At 41.3% G+C, this 20795-nt stretch overlaps 1 protein-coding gene across 2 annotated transcripts; it reads right to left on the bottom strand.

Annotated features, from left to right (window-relative positions):
• Positions 1–7956: 7956 nt before the first annotated feature.
• On the bottom strand, positions 7957–14641 carry EIF2B2 (eukaryotic translation initiation factor 2B subunit beta). 2 transcript variants are annotated; one of them, XM_061182735.1, is made up of 9 exons: positions 14396–14641; positions 14156–14276; positions 13870–14018; positions 12753–12916; positions 11696–11791; positions 10939–11076; positions 9822–9888; positions 8502–8518; positions 7957–8158 (listed from the first exon to the last, which is right to left on the bottom strand). In XM_061182735.1, the coding sequence occupies exons 1-9, from the start codon at positions 14556–14558 to the stop codon at positions 8126–8128; spliced, it is 948 nt and encodes a 315-aa protein (XP_061038718.1). In that variant the 5' UTR covers positions 14559–14641; the 3' UTR covers positions 7957–8125. The 2 variants fall into 2 exon arrangements, with proteins under 2 accessions (XP_061038718.1, XP_061038717.1); XM_061182734.1 differs by having other exon boundaries at positions 7957–8518; positions 14396–14640.
• Between the last annotated feature and the right edge of the window lie 6154 nt (positions 14642–20795).

Below are 20795 nucleotides of genomic sequence, written 5' to 3'. Positions count from 1 at the left end.
CCCACAGTAAAAGAGCTATGGGATACCCACATGTGCTGTTCACAGTGTGGCTCAAATGCCAGCAAAATACACAGTTTAATTGTTCTGAATCCTGTGGTTTCTTTCAGCCCACATTTATCACCTTAACCCAGTTCATGTATATTTTGAATTATGTATATGATCTCAAAACTGAAATCAATAATGAAGTCTCAAGTTCTGGTAGTCCACGAAGTGCACAAATATCTGATTTCACCTGAATCTATTTTGGGGAAGATTACCAATAGAATGTCTTGGTCTGATCATTTGATAGAACCAATTATTGTACATAAAACATATTTGCATATATATATAAAATAAAAGAATGTAAGACAAAAAAATAAACCCCCTTTCAGAGACTGATATTGTTCATATCCCAAACCAGTAAAATGGTGAAAGTACTATGCACTTGTTTTAGAAAACATTTTTTTGTACTTAAGTATCTCTATGTGAAAGCAATCTTCATATCAAAAATGCAGCATTTATTCTTTCAACCTAGCCAGATATATTCTTTACACTTTTTCAGGAGATAAATGTTATTTTGGTCCCTTTCCAATTGTATCTTGGTTTCATTACATATGCCTAACTAATGGCCTCGTAATTTCATTTGGGACCAGGACTGATCTTTCTGCAGATGCTTGTTATGCCACTCTTAATCCGTACTTCCCCCACCTTTTTAGATGACTTGATTTCTGGTTAATAAGACTCAAAAGACTGAAGTCCTATAAAAGAAAAAAAGAAAAAGCAAAAAAACAGCTGGTAATGTTTTTTGCATCTGGGATGCCATACAATGAGAAAGATGTTGCAATGAGAATATCTACTTTTGTATTTCCTGACCAGCCTGCTCCCACTGGCCTTTGTAGCAAATGGAATGATTTTCTTCGTTTTTTAATACAGGAAACAAATTTGTGCTTACGGGAGAAAAATTCGTTTGCCGGCAGCCCTGCAGTGAATCTTACGGGAGTGATGAAGTAGTGCATTCACAGAAGGTTTAGGGAAAGCCTTCACTAGTTTTCAAGGGGATCCTCGTAGATCCTTGTAGAATTACGTAATTGGAACCCTGAAGAATAGGCACCACTGGCCTTTATTCTTCTAAATATGTATAAGTGGTTTCATAGACTGGGAGGTATAGCCTTAGAAAGGAGGGTATTTTCAGGGGCTCAGCCTCCAGGCCCGGTGGGGTGCCGTGGCCTCTGGACCTCTGTCTCCCTTCTCCAGAGCCACATGGAGGTCAGCTGTCCTGGGAGGTTTTTTTTGTTATTTATTTATTTATTTATTTGTTTGTTTATTTATGGCTGTGTTGGGTCTTCGTTTCTGTGCGAGGGCTTTCTCTAGTTGTGGCAAGCAGGGGCCACTCTTCATCGCGGTGCGCGGGCCTCTCACTATTGCGGCCTCTCTTGTTGCAGAGCACAGGCTCCAGACGCGCAGGCTCAGTAATTGTGGCTCACGGGCCCAGCTGCTCCGCGGCATGTGGGATCTTCCCAGACCAGGGCTCGAACCCGTGTCCCCTGCATTGGCAGGCAGATTCTCAACCACTGCGCCACCAGGGAAGCCCTGTCCTGGGAGTTTTAAAAATCTTTTTAGGTCAGACCAATCTGTATGATTAAAAAAAAGCGTTACGATACTTCTTATATTAGGGTGATGGGGTGCGATTTCACAAGGTCTTGCTAATAATCTCAAACCCCTGTGTTCTTGAGAACAGCAGAGGACTAGAAAAAGTTCTCCAGAAATCATGTAACCAATCATCCTGCCCAGCCTGACTCTAGCAATGCAAGAGATAATTATCCTATCTTAATAATTTATGAACTCAGTAGCATGTATCAGCATAAAACCAACCAATTAGCCAGAAATATCTAACATTACTTTTATTGCCTGTTAGGGTTCTGTTTCATTCTGTTTTGTTTTTTAACTCAGGTGCCATAAGAGCAGAGATACATTTAATCTTCAAACATATGACGGTAATCATTAACACCTATATGGTGTTTTAAGGTTTACAAATAATATTTGCATAACTTATTTGAATTTCTTGGCAACCCATGAGATAAGGTGGTATTATTCTCCCCATTTTACAAAGTGGGAAAGTAAGTCTGAAAAATATTCTCTAAGATCACGTAGCCAATAAGTAAAGCGGAGAGTGGTATCCAAGTTTTCTGGCTCCAAGAACAAGAATACTAGCTACCATTTTTTTTTTAAGATTTTATTTTATTTTATTTTTAATGTTTATTTATTTCTTTGGCTGTGTCGGGTCCCGGTTGTGGCACACGGGCTCTTCGTCACAAGCTCCTTTAGTTGTGGCATGTGGGCTCCAGAACGTGCAGGCTCAGTGCTCACGGCACACGGGCTCCGTTGCCCCACGGCATGTGGGATCTTACTTTCCTGACCAGGGATCGAACCTGCGTCCCCTGCATTGGAAGGTGAATTCTTAACCGCTGGACCACCAGGGAAGTCCCAATACTAGCTTCCATTTACTGAGGGCTCACTATATACCAAATGCTTTGTATACGTGATCTCTAATCCTTACAACAGTTCTCTTAGGAAACTAGTATCTCTGTCTTGCCGTGAGACTACTAAACCTCAGAGATGTTAACCGGTTTGCTGAGAGGGAGAATTCCAGCCCAGGTCTGTAGGACTTCACACTGCACACATTCCCATTATTACCCACACTGCCCTATATCTTTTTAATTTATTAGGGATTTATCAGTTTGTAAACTTAGTGGTTTAACTGTACTTGATTCTGGTTAGCGGAGGCTTTGTTAACTTGAGAGTAAAACTTGAGAGATGAGATGTGTAACGAAGCCATTCTTAACAACTTCCTTTGTCAGAAACACTCATCAGAATTGTATTGAGAAATAAAGGTGCATACCGTCAAGAAGCTTAGCTTCAGTCAGGGAGAGAGACAAGGAAACTAATGATAGACTAGGTAACTTCCTCTAGTGTAGGAATCACCCTGAGTTACAGCTATGTCTTTATTACTGAAATAAATGGAAATTAACAATTCTACCGTCAGAATTAAGACTATATAGATGGCAATAGGAGCTAGTATCAGAAAAGCTTAAGGCAAAGCTTAGAGTGTAGGCTAGAAGGAAAAGGAGAGTCTGGGGAGGGGGCTAGGGCAAAGTCCAGAACCCACCTGGGGATCTGGAACGCCATGAGTAGTTGAGAACGGAGAGGGTCTAGCGATCAGACGTCAGAGCAAGGCAAAAGGTCAGACACAAATGAACAGCTGGGATCTGAGCCTAGCAGATAGTAAAAAGAACAAGGCAACCAAAACAGGTCAGAGCAGGAAGGGGCCCAAGGCCAAGTTCTAGAGATGTGCAGGGGGCTGCGGAAGCCATGCCAAGCAAGAACAGATGCAGCCCATCAGTTCCTAGACGGCACTGACAACCAGGCTCAGCCGGAGCTTCAGGTGGGGGCCAGTACCGGCGTATCTGAAGGAAGGGAAGAGCAGTTTCTGGCACAAAGAACCAGACTCTCCCTACCTGTTTTCCACTGAAGTGCACCTCCTTCCATCAAAACCCTTCACAAAAGCAGGTTAACAATGAGAACTGACTGGTATGTTTGCCACTGTATATCGTGCCAATTTTCACCCCTTCTCAGCTGAAGTTGCTCATCAACAGTGAGATGGCAAAAAGGTGGGCTCAGAAGAGAGGAAAAGCAAGCCTGGGAAACCAAAAATCTGGATAATCTGCACCAAATAAACCCTTCCTTCCTTCTATCTCTCCATTTATTCATTTATTTATCATTCAGTAACATTTAGTGAGTCCCTTCTAAATGTATTGAGGCAGAAATTGTGGAAGAGATAAAGAAAAAAGAAGTTAGGGGGCTTCCCTGGTGGCGCAGTGGTTGAGAATCTGCCTGCCAGTGCAGGGGACACGGGTTCGAGCCCTGGTCTGGGAAGATCCCGCGTGCCGCGGAGCGGCTAGGCCCGAGAGCCACAATTGCTGAGCCTGCGCGTCTGGAGCCTGTGCTCCGCAACAAGAGAGGCCGCAATGGTGAGAGGCCCGCGCACCGTGATGAAGAGTGGCCCCCACTTGCCGCAACTGGAGAGGGCCCTCGCACAGAAACGAAGACCTAACACAGCCAAAATAAATAAATTAATTAATATTTTTTAAAAAATGGAGTATAAAAAAAAAAAAAGAAGTTATCTTATGGTTTAGGATTTTTCAAGCCCTTGAATCACTTTCATCCCATGCCCATTTGTCACAGAGCACTCAATCTTATCCAGAAACATCTGATAAAGTTCAGGCAACCTGATCAAAGCCTGTGGGGATCTGAGTGTCTTACATATTGCAATCTATCGAGCCAGCAAGCTAGCATGACTCAAGTAGCAGTGTGAAGAAGCTGGATTTGGCCAGACTTTCCCTGTACAACTTGCCTGACTAAACAACTTGCTCCAAGGAGCATCCAATCATGATCAAAAAAAAAAAAAAAAAGGTAGTTTGGCGTTAGCTACTGCTATTAGTTTATCATTACTTAAGTATCTCATGACCTCTCTTTGTTAACTGCAGAATTTTACATATAAATTATGAATGTTTGGAATCTTGTCAAGTTTTTAAGTAGCTTCCTTCTTCTCTAGGCAGGTCTTAATTCTAAATGTAACTAGGGACTTCCCTGGTGGTGCAGTGGTTAAGAATCCGCCTGCCAATGCAGGGGACACGGGTTCGAGCCCTGGTCCAGGAAGATCCCACGTGACGCGGAGCAACTAAGCCCGTGCGCCACAACTATTGAGCCTGCGCTCTAGAGCCCGTGCACCACAACTACTGACCCCACGTGCCACAACTACTGAAGCCCGCGCGCCTAGAGCCTTGATCCACAAGAGAAGCCACCACAATGGGAAGCCCGCGCACTGCAATGCAGAGTAGCCCCCGCTCTCTGCAACTAGAGAAAGCCCGCGCACAGCGACGAAGACCCAACACAGCCAAAAATAAATAATAAATAAATTTATAAAATAAATAAATAAATAAATGTAACTGACATGCCTGCAAAAACACTACTGAAAGGCCTCTTCTCGTCAGCACAATATTTAATTTAAACATTAGGCGATCGTCGTTTCAAGTGTGGTTAGGCTTGAAGGCAGCCCTCTGCTGTGTGTTGTGAAGACTGAAAGCTTAGACTATAGCTCTATATTGGTTGTAATCGCTTAGCCATTGCACAACATCCTGGAACAACTGTTTGGTGAATGAAAGGATAATCCAAAGCAAAGTAGACAAGATAAAAAAACACTTCCAAACCACATTTCAAAATAGCTCCTTTGTGTCAACTAGATGCATGTCTGCAGAGGGAGTTTTTGCAAGGACAGGTGGATAGTGTACGGCCTTTACAATAATTACATCACCATCTGGTACTATCTTTATGGCAAAGCATTCTGATGTACCGAGTTCTACATATGCGGTATTACAGAGTCATGGAGCTCAATGGTGGAACTGTGAGCCTGGCAGCCTTCATAAACCCAAAGACTGCTGCAACAGATTACTCTGAGAAGTGGTTTTGAAGCACATCTGTGAAACTTATGATCTTGTGAGTACCGGCATTTTTTTCTTTGAGGTATCACTTTACATTTCAGTTTTTCTTGGTAAAGTATTTTTCAGAGACTTCTCTTAAGAGGCTATGTTGGGAATTTCTATTCCTTATTTGAGTTCCAGGAATTGTGCCTTTCCTGCCCTCCGTCCAAATTGGAAGACATAAACCGTGGGAAAAAGCGTCTTTACAACTGTATTAAGTGATCTAACTTGGTTTATTTAGCATATTCAGGAAGACCTCCACGTCCATGGAATCCTCTATTAATTCTCCAAGCTACAACAGTTTTTAAATGAGCTTCTGGATTCTGCTGCAAAAGCAGGGGTGGGAGGCAAGCCCAAACAAAGGCTGATAAGGTAGGAAGCTGACACAAATGCCTTAGCTTCTCCCTGTTCAGAACAGGTTCTCCCTTTCCAATATTTACTCTTCCTCAACTGGGAAAAGGGAGAGAAATAGAAAAACTAGACATATAAACAGCTTTGTGGGATTTACTTGACTGAGGTTCTAAAGAGTACGCATTTGTGCAGTTCTGTTCTAGGCACTGTAGTGTTGACCAAAGAGACAGCCTCTACCCTGGTAAACTTCGTCCATCTCAGTTCTGCCTGGGCAGGATGTTGGTGCTAATTTTAGACCCAGAGACCAAGATGCACAAAGGACAAGCATCATAAAGCACTTTTGGAGCCAGAAACAGATTTAAGTTCCTTGACTCACTGCTGCTCTTACTCCAGAGCACATGGTCGTACCCAAGTGAGCTGCCGTTAAGAATTGGTGCCTTCAGAGAAGACAATCGCTCGAAATTGGTAGCTATAAGCCACTTCACTGAGAAAGCGTGGGGTCTTAGATGCTTTAAGAAATAATTGACAGAGACCTAAGTGAGCCAGGCTCTTCTGTGTCAGAGAGCTTTTAGGTCAGCCCTTTAGACTGACCCTCTTCAGTCTTGCCTTTTCCCTGTCTCAGGGAAGATAAGAGTCCTAAGGAAAAGATCTGCCCATGTCAAGTAGCTAACAGAGAGTAGAGGCCTTTCCCTCATCGTCTACCTCTGGCCAGTGTTTATCAAAACAAGGTTATCAAATGCCCTGTTAAAATCCCTTGGGTTGCTTGTTAAACATGCAGATTCCTAGAACTTCCTCCCGTACCTCATAGACACTGCTACAAGAGGCAGGAGGCCGGCTTTGTGACAAGCATCCCAGGGGGTTCCCCCTGCACACTCAGTGGACCTTGGACCCCTGTTTTGGACCAAACTTCCCAAACATGGCATCCAGATCATCTCGATAACCTGGGGAGACTTTTTGAAAACATAATTACTAAAGTAGTACACATAAAAAATAGAAACAATATATAAACACACTAAATAAAATTAGAAGCTGTCCTCCTTCTTGCCGTTTGGTGTTATTCTTCCAGACTTTTATCCTATGCATGCATATATTTTGTTTTAAGGAAGTTAGGGTCATATCATGCAGATTGCTCTGCATCTTGTTTTCCCAGCTTGATTTTGGTTTTATACAGAATATAAAATAGACTTGCTTACAAATCTATCCCATTCATTAACACAAGGGTCACCACTCAGATGCCTACAAGGGTTCGGCAGACAACATAAATGAGTTTAGTGGACATGGCTTGGAACTGCAGAAAACTGGGGGTTTTCCATTTAATGGAATTAGAAGCTACTCAACTGTAGCCAAATGCTGCCATTTGGGAATGTGGGCCCAGAGTTGCCAAATCTTCAGGAGAAGCAAGAAATCTGAATTTGTTTAATGTGTAACCTCCAGATTTTAAAATACTGGTAAATAATTCAAATTAAATACTACATGAAGCAGCCAAAATGTCTAATCCGGACACTGGTCTCAAGCCGCCCTTTGAAACCTCTGTTGCAGTGTATACATAATGTTCCATGGTACATCATACTTATGTTAAAACCTGTCTTGTTTTTAACTAACAGAATACAAAATGCTATATTGCTGGACACTTAGGCTGTGACGTTACAGCTGCTACAATGGATATTCTTGTCTGTGTCTTTGTGTGCTTGTAAAAATAATTCTAGAAGACTCAAAATTGCCCTGGAAAAGGTTGTACCAATTTACAATCCTATTAACAGTACACGAGGGGGTCCTTTTCTGGGGCACTCTAAGCAGATTCCCACGTGCCATCCCAGAGATCAGATGCAGTAGGTCTGGGATTGTATATTTTCTTAAACTCCCAGATGATTCTGATGATCAGTGATTTTGGAACCATTGTCTTGGATTATTAACAAGTTGTTTGGGATGAATTCCAGTCAATTAGAAAGGAATCATAAATACTTTCATCTGCATTTCTGTTTTGGGCTGTTACCTCTGATTATTGCCCGCTATGAAAACACCAAAGGGCTCTGCTGCTGCTGTTGCAGGCACTTCAGTCAGAGCAGGACAATAAATAAACCAACTCAGGAACCTTCGAGCAGCTTTTATTGGCACAGCCTCAGAAAAGGCGTGGCAGTCATTTCTGAGCAAAAACCTGTAGCCCAGCAAGGTCTTCAGTGTTGTGTTTAACACACCACTGAACCAGAAAGTTTTAAGTTCCTGAAACAGACGCCCCAAGTCACTAAGAGGCTCCAAAATCAATAGGTCAAGCCCTGCTGCTCTGTTGAGACCTGAAAGGCAAAAAATAGTCCTGGATGTGCGTCCTGGTTATAGGATGACTGAAACGGCAGGGAACATTATCCGTATCAAGTTTTCTCAGCTTGACTCCAGATCACTCCCCCATTACAAGGAAGATGTGTTTCAGCCGTGGCGCTGAAGTCTCCACTCCACTCTGTGTGTGCCTAAGCAGCTTCTGCTTAGGACGAGTGGTGGTCATAGGACATGATCATCAGGATGGTAGAGTTCACTCATCAGGCGGTAGATGTAGGAAGGTGCATTCCCACCAATGTTGGAGATAAAGAGGGTAATGAGCTCTGGGGGGACGTAGTCAAACACAGGGCAATGAACACTGACCTTCTCCAAGATGTCCCCTGAAAGGTAATCACACGAGCGAAAGATAAAACCAAGGCTCCTGTTCTAATAATTAAGTATCTTGTAGATTCTAGGCTCAGTAATGCAAGTATACTCGCCACCCCAAGGAAGGGAAACTGCAGCAACATGCAAACCAGAAGAGATGACTTCAGATCATGATACACCCTATGCTTATAACTCTCTAATGCCTTTCCATAGATAACCCTTAGAATAATATTCAAATTTGGGATTGCAACCTTCAAGATCTGGCCCCTCGCCACCGCACTACACTAATTATAGTTCATATTACTCTCTCTCTTGCTCATTACTCTCTAGCCACATGGCCATCTTTTTCCAACTGGCTAAGCATGTACCTAACTCAGGCCCTTTGCACCAACACCTGGAAAACTCTTTCCTTCATCTTCACATAGCAGGCTGTATTCCTTCAGGACTCAGCTGAAATGCCATCTCATTAAGTCCCTTCCCCAGACTAAGGTAGTCCCCTCGTCACTTTCCATCTCATCCTTCGTATTTGTTTTCTTCCTAAAACATCCCATGACCTGACATATTCTTGTCTGTCTTTTGAAACATAATGTAAACTCTGGGGGAGCAGGGCCTATCTATGTTATTCACTGTTATATCCCTAGTGCCTGAAATAGTGTTGGATACACAGTGGGTACTCAAGAGTCATAAATATTTCTTGAAAGAATGAATGTTTGGATAAATGGTGAAGTTATTCAATTTCCAAGAAGAATCAGCACCCCGAGTACTATGCTTTGCTCCAAGAGGGGGTTAAAGCCCATGCGAACTGTTGATGAGGCAGCAGGCTCACTGAGCAAAGCTGCCTTCAGAATATGTGAGAGAAATGGACCCCAACACACAAAGGTGTCCAGGCTACAGGCGAGTTTCAGAAGTAACATTTCAGAGCCTGCTTTCTTTGGCAGTCACCTTAACGGTACCAAAGTGACTCCCTGCAGCAGCCGAAAACAAGAACATTTTATCATTGGGTTGTCGCCTGTGTTTCAAACAACTTTCAAGGCCAAACCCAGTCAGTGCTGGGTGATCCAACCCGCCATGGCCCCAATAACTCAGCTAAAATATATTAGTTTTAGAAGAAAATGAACATGGATTAGATCAGGACCCCAAGCACTCTAAGCTGCTAAAGAGAACAGTCCCCACAAGAAGTATGATAAAAAAAACACAAACTGACGGCATTCAATCCCATTGGCCACCAAAACCAAAACCAAAAGACCGAAACACACATACACAAAAACCCAAAACACACAAGCGCGTGTGCCACATACATTCAAGCAACTTCTGTACCTTCTGTGAAAGGCAGGACTTCTTCAGGAGCCACAAACTTGTGAAATGAATCTTCTTCATTGGGGAACTGGAAAAGAATTAGGGAAAAAGAAAAAAAAAGAGAGAGAGATCTGACACTTCCACTTTTAGGTATACACCCAAGAGAAATAAAAAACATACATCCACAGACATTTGATTACAAAGGCTTACAGCAGCATTATTCACAAAAGCCAAAAGGTACAAATAACCCAGATGCTTATCAACAGATGAATGGATAATTAAATTGTGGTATATCCATGCAATGGAATACTATTCGGCCACAAAAACGAACGAAGTACTGTGCTACAACTCGGATGAAGCCCCAAAACATTATGCTAAGTGAAAGAAATCAGAAACAAAAGGGTCCATATTGTATGACTCCTTTTATGTGAAATATCAAAAATAAGCAAATCCATAGAGACAGAAAGCAGATTAGCAATTACTAGGAGATGGGGAGAAGGAGGAATAGGGAGTGATTACTCAATAGGTACAGAGTGTTTTCCTGGGATGATGAAAAAGTTTTGAAGCTAGAGAGTGGTAGTTGCACAATGCTGTGAATGTAGTAAATGCCACTGAACTATACAATTTTAAATGGTTAATTGTATGTTATGTGAATTTCACCTCAATTTTTAAAAAAGTAAACACCTATAGATAGGCTGATATGTTCAAAGCAAGTAGTTTCTATCACTGGTGACATTGCTCTTCACTTAGTAACTTCTTGTATTCAGGCTACAGAGGACAGTCCCTGGAACAAATAAAACCAATTCTATGTTTCTAGTTTCAACTTACTTGGCATTTTCAGAAATGGTGTCAGCAAGTGGTGGCAATGTAAACAAAGGGCCTTCCCCAACTGCGTATTGTCCTGACCTTACAATTTTGACTTACTGAAGCTGACAGGTTGTAACTATCAATGGCTTTTCCTGGATCAAGACTTCTGTGGCTTTTTCCAGCCTCAACTGGGTCTAATCCACTGAGTAAATGCAGACAAAGAGAAGCCCCAGAGTGAGAAGGTTGAAGGCCCAGAGTTCAGACCTACACCTTGACTTCCTTCTCTTGGCTAGAGACAGACGAGAGACCAGCTGGAGACGGACAGACATACCTGTGGGGAAAGCTTGAACATAGGTGCACAGACGATGAGTGGGGTGGAATGGTGTTTTGCTGCCAGTGCTAGAGTATGAGTTCCTGTCACAGCTCTCAGGGCACCGTTGGCCAGGATGGTCTTTGTGCCAATGATCACCTTTGGGACAGGAAAGAAAATGTGAGCCATCCTGGGAATAGAGCCTTAAACAGGCCATTGGGCACAAGAGCCTGAATGCTCAGCCTCAGTCTTGTACTGGGGGGGTCACACACTGGTACACCCAAGGGAAAGGGAGTCTAGGCTCAGACCACAAGTTCTAGCATAAAAGTGGGTTCGCAAGGGAAGAATGAACATAGTACAGGACAGGAAACTGCAATATCTACTGTTCTTAGCCCTGTCTTTCCTGGAAATCTATCTGTCATACCTCCTGAGAAGCGGGGAGCCTTTCTTCCACCATCCACCAGCGCCAAGCTCTCTGAGCAGAAGTGAGCAGCCCTTTACCAGATCCCTAGCAGCTGACACACTTCACTTAGTCCCACTTAATTCTTTTCAATGCTTTAACCAAAATGAGGCTCCTCCAAGTGAGGAACAATGATTCAGATAAAGGGGGAAACAAAATCAGTTAATAGATTAAAAAGGCCCATGTATGTATTTTTAAAAGGTACTAGAAACTTTCCTCTCTTCTCATGGATATTGGGGGTGGGGTGGGGGTGGAGAACCAACATTTTAGAAGTATAATCTTCATGAATTCGACATACTATAACCCAAATACACCCACCTTGTTGACTCTTGACATAACAGCAAAAATGGCAGCATCCGTCATGACAGTTGTCTCAATACCTGTTTTGGACAAATTGACTGCCATCTCATGACCCTGCAATAGGAGAGAAAGGCTGATGCTGGGAGGAAGAGTGAGAGAGAATGAAAGAGCTCTGGGGGATTCTGTGATACTGGGCATATCCAACGCGCAATTTCCAACAGATAACTAACTCATCTGGTAGGTATTCTCTGGGAAGCGGGAGGAAGCCCAGGGGACTCTAATAAATGTTTATTACTCCCCAGCAGCACTAGGACAGCCACAAAACTGGAAATATGACTTGCTTGCATAATCCAGCAGAGCTGACGAGACAGATCCTAGCTCATTATTTTACAACACCTTTGCATCCTTACATATTTCCTTTTTTGGAGACCTATTATTTACCTAAAGATTGAGTGAGGTTAGACCAAGCATCAGTCATCCTCAAGGTAATTTACCCTATTTTGATTCCTAAAACAACCAATATTTATCTTTTCTTGGGCCTAGCAGCTCACCCAACTTTCTTTTTTTTTTTTTCTTTTTTTACCCAGTTCTATGAAAACATTTATTGAGCCTTTATTTTACAGAAGTGAATACCGCCGACTCTCTCAAGGAGTTTTTAGGAGAAGCATATATATAAAACTCTAACATGCAGTAATAGATATAATAATAGAGGTACTGAAGTAGGAAGTAGTATAGAGCTAGAATTGATTCATTTTCTATTGGAAGGGTTGGGGAGAAGGGGGAGAAGAATAGCCGTGAAAAACAGTTTCCCAGAGGAGATGATATCTAAACTGGGTCTTGAAGGTTAAAAACAAAGGTTTCATTCTTTATATGGTATGAAAAATATGTCACCTAACTTTCCTAAACCAATGTTTAAGAATGTTAACAGGATGAACAACTTGAAAATTCCCTTAGTGTTTTACTTTGTCTTCTCACTGTGCCTTGCTTATCAATTCAAAGATGGCATGGAGCCCACCTACGCCTCCTTTATTCTCTCATTTTAAATTTTTCTTAGCGACTCCAGCAGTCCCCGTACCTGACAAAAAGGCGCACACTCTGCCACGATGACATGGAATTTCCTCTTTCGGGCAGCCTCTTTGAGGAAGGCCTCCACTGTTCGGGAGAAGCCAATGGTCATGATCACCTCATTGGAGTGGATGTGCTCCAGAGCCTGGGCTGCGATGTTCTCCGTTGTCCCTTCTGCAAGAAGCCAGTTTTTCAAGGAAAATATGACACTGCCACGCTACAACACAGACAGACACGACAGAAAACAGAAAGGGATGTACGCCCTTCTCTAGACTGCCCACCTAGCAGACCCTGGTAACACGTGGTCAATGGACTTAATGTAGAATGTCACCTTTCCTTAAAAGCCCTGCTCCTCCATGATCTTCCAACTCCCAAGTTCTCAGTCTACCCTCTTGCCCAGCAGCACCCCTATTCATCAACTTACTACCCTCGCCCCTGCCGGGTCCCAACACCAGCTCTTTACAATTGACTTTGAAGACAATGAATTTAGGCAAGAAATGGTCCAATTTGGGAAATTCTAAAGTGCTGAGCATGGGGTAAACAGAGCTTCCCCCTAAAAGAACTCCTCCAAAAGGTGGCCACAACACCTCCACCTGACAGGGAGGCCATGGCAGAAAAATTGGGGGGGGTGGGAATTTGGAAGCAGCAGCTCAGTGCACAGACAGACCCGGCTTCTTCCTCCCCTGGGAACGCTGATTGCAATAAGTATCTGCAGTTCTCCCGGGTCACAGAGACAAGGGGGATGGAGGTGGCCTGTGTGTATGTGTATGTGTATGTATATGTGTATGTGTGTCTGTATAAAAATTCAAGAGGAAGTTTAGTGAAGGAGAGTCTTTCAACTGTGGTTTTCGGGGGTTCATCTTCTTTAAAATAAAAATAAAGCTCTTCCCAAATAAAGTCTCTGCCACAGCGGATTTGCAGTCGATAAGGGGTTAGTCTGTAAGGAAATGTAAAGAGGGTTATCTTAGTCTGCCACCTATTCCAACCCTTCCTAATCAGGATGAGGGCAAACTTCCGAGAACCAGAGGACTGGTTATCTCCCATCTCTGCTGATGAACAACTTCCAGGGTCTTCTGTTCCCTCATCTGCCTGCCACCTGTCCTGTCCACCTAGGGATCAGGACTCACCCAGTTCCACAAGCAGCTCATTAATTGCTTCAATGATGTTGGACTGGAGTTGAGCATAATGGGAGCGGAAATCCTCGCTCAGGCCCCCCGATGTCAAGAGTTTGTGCAGGGACTCCTGCTGATCGCTCTCGTCGCTGCGTCCGTGGAGTCTATGGAGGCAACAAGACCCAAAGAGGGAGGTGGGGAAGAGATGTGGTCATTAAGGTAACAGCTGCTCAGCTCCAATAAAGGCTCCATGCAAAAAGCGTCACTGGGTCCAACCCCCGGCCCAGGACGTGGGCCTGACCTGCCATACTCCTCCCGGATGATCCTGAGCACTCTCCGCACCATGTTGCCCACAGTGGTCTCCGAGGGTTGAGCGGCCGTCATCCTCCGGCCTTCTCTGCGGATCAATTCCATCAGCTCCCCTGTCGTCCAAAGAGAGAGGGTAAGCGCGGCAAGGGCGCGGTAGGGCCTGGGCGACTTTCCGCCCGAGGATCGGAAACGGAAAGTGGCGAGGGAGGCGATGGAGCTAGGCCTGCCTCACCTGCATTGCTCCAGCGGTGGTCCGTGATGATCCGGCGCAGCAGCCCCAGGGTCTCCCGGGCCATGTCCTCGGAGCTGTGCCGCCCGCCGCCCCGCTTCAGTGCCTCCACGAAACTCTCGATCCTCTCGGACAACTCCGAGCCCTTGGCCTCAGCCCCCGGCATCTCGAAAGGAGGCGCCTCGCCGGCGGAATCCACACCTGCACGACCTCCAGGCTTGCACTTCCGGGGCAGGAGAGGTCGGCTTCCGCTCTGCGAGGAAGACTCCAGTTTGGGAGACGGCAGGGCCACGCCCCTCGCTGCCACATCCCGCCCCCCACCTGCCAGAGCCAATCAGAGACTTGGAGCTCGATTTGTTCAGTTACGGCCGAGCGTCCGCGCGCCTCCGAGGTTGGAGGAGCGGAAGTGACCGTTCATGGCTCCTCAGACGATGAAGACCTCGCAAGTGAGGTCTCAGGAGGGTGGCTGGACCAGTTGTTGTGGAAACAGCCAGTCTGAACGTCCCCCACCACTACCCGAGGCTACGCTGGAGAAGTTGCCGCCCTCCTTCCCGTTCCCTCAGCTCCGGTGACGGCCCAGCCTCCAGACACAGACGCTCAGAGTGTGCGTCCAGGGTCAGCTACCCCATGGGCCGACGCCCCATTATAATGCTGTTACACTGCGTGTTACTGGTTCGTTTGCGCCTCTGTCTCTCTAATAGATTGAGCTCCCTGAAGGCAGGGACAATATATATATATTTTGTTTGTTTGCCTTTGCCTTTTCCTTTTCAACGTCTAGCACGCATAATATACGACAGAGGAATCGGGGATGAGGAGATCGAATACCCACCAATAAGGAGATTCAAAGTGGGAGTTAATATGGGAGCAAAGATGATGTCCTTCCATCTGGACAGACTACAGAGACTAGAGAGTATAACATAACACCAAGAGCTACCATTTACTTAAAGCTTACTAGGTGTTGCACACTGTGTGTGAATTGTCTCATCTAATGCATCTCTGTGAGGTAGGTCCTCTTATCCTCATTTTGCAGATCAGGAAACAGAGCCACAGAACTTAAGCAGTTAGTAAGGGGATGCGTTTATATTTAAATCCAGGTGTGTCTGAACCCAAAGTCTGTGTGTAATGAGAATCTCTAAGTATTTCCTTAAGATAAATCCTTAGAAGTGAAGTCCTTGGGCGCACACATTTCTAAGACTGTTGTTACAGTTGACAAATTGCCCTCCAAAAAAATATATCAATATGAAAATCAGACAAAGATAGTACAAGAAAAGAAAACTACAGACCAGTGTCCCTCATGAATGCAGATACAAAGATCTGCAACAAATTATTAGCAAACCAAATCCATCAGTACATAAAAGATTAATGTATAATTATCAAGTAGAATTTAAACCTGGAATGCAAAGCTGTTTCAGTATTCGAAAATCAATTTGAGAAACCATATTAATATTCTGAAAAGTAAAACCACAGGATCATATCAATTGATGCAAGAAGCATTTGACAAAAATCAACAGCCATTGAATTAAAAAAAAAAACACAAAACCTCTCAGACAACTAGCAGTAGAAAGGAAATTCTTCAGCATGATAAGGGGCATCTACAAAATCCTATACCTAACATCATACTTTATGGTGAAAGACTGCTTTCTCTCTAAGATCAGGAACAAGGCAAGGATGTCCACTGTCACTACTCCTATTTAATATTATACTCAAAAGATCTAGCCAGTGCAATAAGGCAAGAAAAAGAAACTTTAAAAACATACAGACTGGAAAGAAAGAAAACTGTCCCTATTAACCGAAAACATCATTGTCTACATAGAAATTCCCAAAGAATCAACAATAATAAGAAAAAACCTCCTAGAACTAATATGTGAATTTAGCAAGGATACAAGGTCAGCACACACAAATTTATCATATTTCTGTATACTATTGATGAATAATCAGAAACCAAAATTGAAAACATAGTAGCTCCCAAAAGCCATAAAATATTTGTCAATTTTACTGTGTTTTAAGTTTAAAATGTCCAAAAAATTCTATGAGTTTACATGCTTGCTGGCACTTATGTTCTGGCCAATTTTGGATATTGTCATTATTTTTCCAGGTATAAAGCCATTAAAAAATAAGGTACGTACTATTTTATACATACAAAAGAATATGCGCGCATGTGTATATAGTATGTATATGCAAGTTATGAAACTTGACAACAAAATGAACACCCATGGGCCCATCTGTCAGCTTGAAAACTAAAAATCTCAAATTCATAGACACAGAAAGTAGAATGGTGGTTGTCAGAGGCTTGTGGGAGGGATTATTTATTGTTTGATGTTCAGAGTTTCAGTTGTACAAGATGAAAGGAATTCTAGAAATGGATGGTTGATGATGGATGTGCATTTATATTGTACAACAATGTAAGTGCATTTACTGAACTGCACACTTAAGGGTTAAAATGGTAAATTTTATGTTACGTGTATTTTACCACAATTTTAAAAAATAAATAATTTGTGATATTTTAAAAAACACCTAGAATACTGCCAGTACCATCACATCAATGTGTGTGCTATTCTCCTAACCCATTTCCCTGCCTTCTACCACACCCAAGGATAACCACTAAACTAAATTTTGATTGATATTCCTTTGCTTTATGAAAAAATAATTTATATTTACAATCCCTAAACAACATAGTGATTAATTTTGCTTGTTTTGGAGTTTTTTTACAAATGGTATTATAATGTAATCTTCTACAAGTTGCTTTTTTTTAGTTAGTATGACATTGCTAAAAGTCATCCATGTTGTTATATGTATCTGTAGTTCTCTTGTTTGCACTGCTGTGTAATGTTCCATCATGTGACTATACCACAATTTATGTATTCATTTTCCTTCAACAGATATTTGGGTTGTTTCCAATCTTTTTGGGGGGTGAGAGAATATAAACTATAAATATTCTTTTGTATATCTTGGCATACCTACAAGTGGAACAGCTGGGTCATAGGCTATGTGAATATTCAACTTTACAAATAGTGCTAGTATTCCAAAGTGGTTAAATCAATGTATGCTCCCTCCAGTAGGGCTTAAAGAGTTCTAGCTTACCAACACTTGGTATTATCAACTATTTTGGGGGGTAGGGGTGGAATCAGGTGGATATAAAAGAATATATCATTGGAATCTTAATTTGTTTTCCTGATTACTAATGAGGTGGTTCTTTTTTTTTTTTTTCCCCCATATGTTTATTGGCCGTGTGTTTTTTCTCCTTTGTGAAATATCTACTTGTGTCTTTTACCTACTTTCTTTTGGTTAAAAAAAAAAATCTTTTTCTAATAGATTTGTAGGCGTTCCTTATATATTCCGAATACTAATTTTTTTCTTAGTTTATGGCTTGTCTTTTTACTCACTTTGAGATGTCTTTGAACAGAGTTCTTGATTTTAATGTGATTAAATGTATCAATCTTGTCTTTTATAGTTAATGCTTTTTGTGTTTTATTTAGAAAATCCTTCCCTAATCTAAAGGCATAAAGATAATCTCCTGTATTTTAAAAATTGCCTTTACATATAATTTTGAATTACTTTCTATGTAGGGTAAGAGCTGGGATCCAATTTTATTTTCTTTTTCCATTCTTTCTTCAGTGATTTCCAGTGCTACCATTGTACTATGTAAAGTTTGTATATTGTGTGAGTCTGTTTTGGGGCCCTCTGTTTTGTTCCATTGCTAAATTTGCTTATCCCTGAGCCAGTATTACATTATCTTAATTACTACTGTCTTATTTTTTTAAAAGTCTTGCTCTCTGGTAAGAAAGACTCCCTTACCATATTCCTTTCTTTAAGAGTGTCCTGACTAGTTTTGGGCCTTAGCTCTTTCATATATTTTTTAGAAATAAATTGTCTATTTCTCAAAAAAAAATCCACTCTATTGAGATTTTGATAGACATTGCTTTAAATCTCTATATCAATTTGAGGACAATTGACATCTTTAAGATACTGAGTCTTACTATCCATGAACATTGTGTATATCTCTTCTTATTTAGGTCTTCTTTAATGTTGTCCAGTAAAATTTTATAATTTTCTCCATTTCGGTCTTGCACATCTTGTGTATAAAATTTATTCCTAGGCATCTTGTATATTTGTCACTATTGTAGATGATTATCATTCTTTTTCATCATTGCCAAATTGATAGAGAAAATACAGAAGCTCCTTTTAATTTTCATTCCTTTGCTCATTAATCAAGATGAGCCTTTTTCATGTTTATTTACCATTTGCATTGCTTCTCTTATGAATTACTGGTGCATGTGGTTTGCCCATTTTTCTAATATGATGTATAGCAGACATTCTGGTTGTTCATTCAATATCCTTTTTCTTCTTCCTTGTTAAAAAGAACTGATTTTGTTTGGTTTCTACCCACAGGGAAGGTGGTTTTAGCTTATGAATAAATCCTGATTGGTCTAAGCCAATCATAGTAATTCCATTCTACTTTTTTTTTTACAGATTGGTGTAGAATAACCCATTTTCTAGTCAGTGAGATGTAAGGAAAATCTGTTTGGGGCTTCCTGGAAAGGTTTCCCTGTTCTTAAGAAAGAAACAGAGAAGACTACATAGTCTCTTCTATTTCTGGACTCCTTGGATGAGATTCCTAGAGTTAATGCAGCTATCTTGTGACCATGAGGTCTTAAGACTGAGGATAAGGTTAACATTCTGAGGATTTCAGAACAGAAAAACAGAAAGAGCCTAGACTCTTGATAATGTCAATACTTAATGGATAGTTTACATATATTAACTCTTCATCCTTAAAACAATCCTTTGAGACAGATACTATTAATATAACCATTATCAAAAGAGGAACCTAAGGCATAAATAAGATAAGTAACTTGCTCAGTGTCACACACTCAGTAAATGGAAGGGTTGGGATGTAAACCCAACAATCTAGCTTCAGAGCCTGCACCATTAGTCTATATATCGTGGTGCCTTTTTTTTTAAAGTTGTGTGAAATCGACAAATTCAGAAGTTGCCCTGCCTTTAGACTTCTTATTATATGAAGTGATAAATTTCTCTATTGCTTATATAATTTTAATTGGAATTTTCTGTCATTTGCAGCCCAAAGCATCTTGATTTTGGGTATTTATTTTTTCTGGTTGACTTATAAGATCTATTTATATATTAAGGATACCAACTGTTTGACTGCAATTTATGTTGAAATATTAGTATTTTTAGAAACTTTGCCCAATTCTCATATATTGCTGTGGGATTGTAAATTGAAACCTTTAATAGGACAATTTGAAAAAAAAAAAAAAAAGCAAAAGACTTTAAATTTTTTTTCATACCCTTTAAACCAGCATATTTATGTCTAAAAATTTATCCTAAGGAAAGGCACAAAGATTTATCCACAATATTTTTCACTTTATTATTTATAACACAAAAATAAGAATATTCCTAAAATTCAAAATTAGGAACTTGTTTGGAAATTATAGTATGGCCATACAATGGAATATCATGTTTTAGAAGAATATTTAATGACATAGGAAGTGCTTAATGATAAGGAGAATTGTTGACAACATATTGTTAAGTTTCCAGTCACTCTGGAAAATAGTTTGGCAGTTCCTTTCAAAACTGAAAATGGACTTATAATGCAACCCAGCAATTACACTCTTGGTCATTTATCCCAGAGAAATGAGCACTTATGTCCAAATAGGAAGTTGTACATGAATGTTCATAGCAGCTTTATTCATGATAGCCCCGAACTGAAAACTACCCAAATAAATGTTCTCCGATTGGTTAATGTTTAAACAAACTGCAGTACATCCATACCGTGGAATACAGCTCAGCAGTAAAAAGGAACTATTGGTGTATGCAACAACTTAGATGAACCTCTAGACAATTACACTGAGTGAAAAAAGCCAATCTCAAAAGTATACATACTACCTAATTCCATTTGTGTAACATTAATGAAAAAACATAATTATGGAGATAAAGAGTGGATTCATGGTTGCCAAGAGTTAAGGATGAGTGGGGGGATGGGATGGGTGTGGCTCTGAAGGCATGACACAAAGGATAGTAGAACTGAGTTTCTTCATTGTGGTGATGGTTATGTAAGGCTACACATGAGTCCATGTATAACTAGTGAAATCTAAATAAGCTCTATGGACTGTACCAGTGTCAATATCTTGGTTTTGATACGGTACCACTGCTGTATAAGATGTTACCATTGGAGGAAGCAAGGGAAGAATGCATGGGCCTTGGTGTACCTTGCTTTCAACCTCCTGTGCATCTACGGTGATTTCAAAATAAATAAACGAAAACTTCATGAACCAGGATTTATAAAGGAAAAACATGTATTTAAAAGAAAATCATAAAGCATTACATTACTCTAACTGTAATTGTTAAATGACTCAGTGCTAAAATAGATAATAAAAGAGACTTTATT

The sequence above is a fragment of the Eubalaena glacialis genome, chromosome 2, assembly GCF_028564815.1.
Source record: "Eubalaena glacialis isolate mEubGla1 chromosome 2, mEubGla1.1.hap2.+ XY, whole genome shotgun sequence".
Taxonomy (NCBI): domain Eukaryota; kingdom Metazoa; phylum Chordata; class Mammalia; order Artiodactyla; family Balaenidae; genus Eubalaena; species Eubalaena glacialis.
The sequence above is the reverse complement of the archived record's forward strand: the minus strand, read 5'-3'. Positions and strand labels throughout refer to the sequence as shown.

Bases quoted from the DNA above. Each gene is read 5' to 3' on its own strand.
- EIF2B2 (XM_061182734.1), bottom strand. From the start codon at position 14,558: ATGCCGGGGGCTGAGGCCAAGGGCTCGGAGTTGTCCGAGAGGATCGAG. The intron at 14,019-14,155 runs GTCAGGCCCACG...TTGCCTCCATAG, and splicing joins ATCCGGGAGGAGTATGGCAG to ACTCCACGGACGCAGCGACG. The intron at 11,077-11,695 runs GTGGGTGTATTT...CCTGTCCCAAAG, and splicing joins TTATGTCAAGAGTCAACAAG to GTGATCATTGGCACAAAGAC.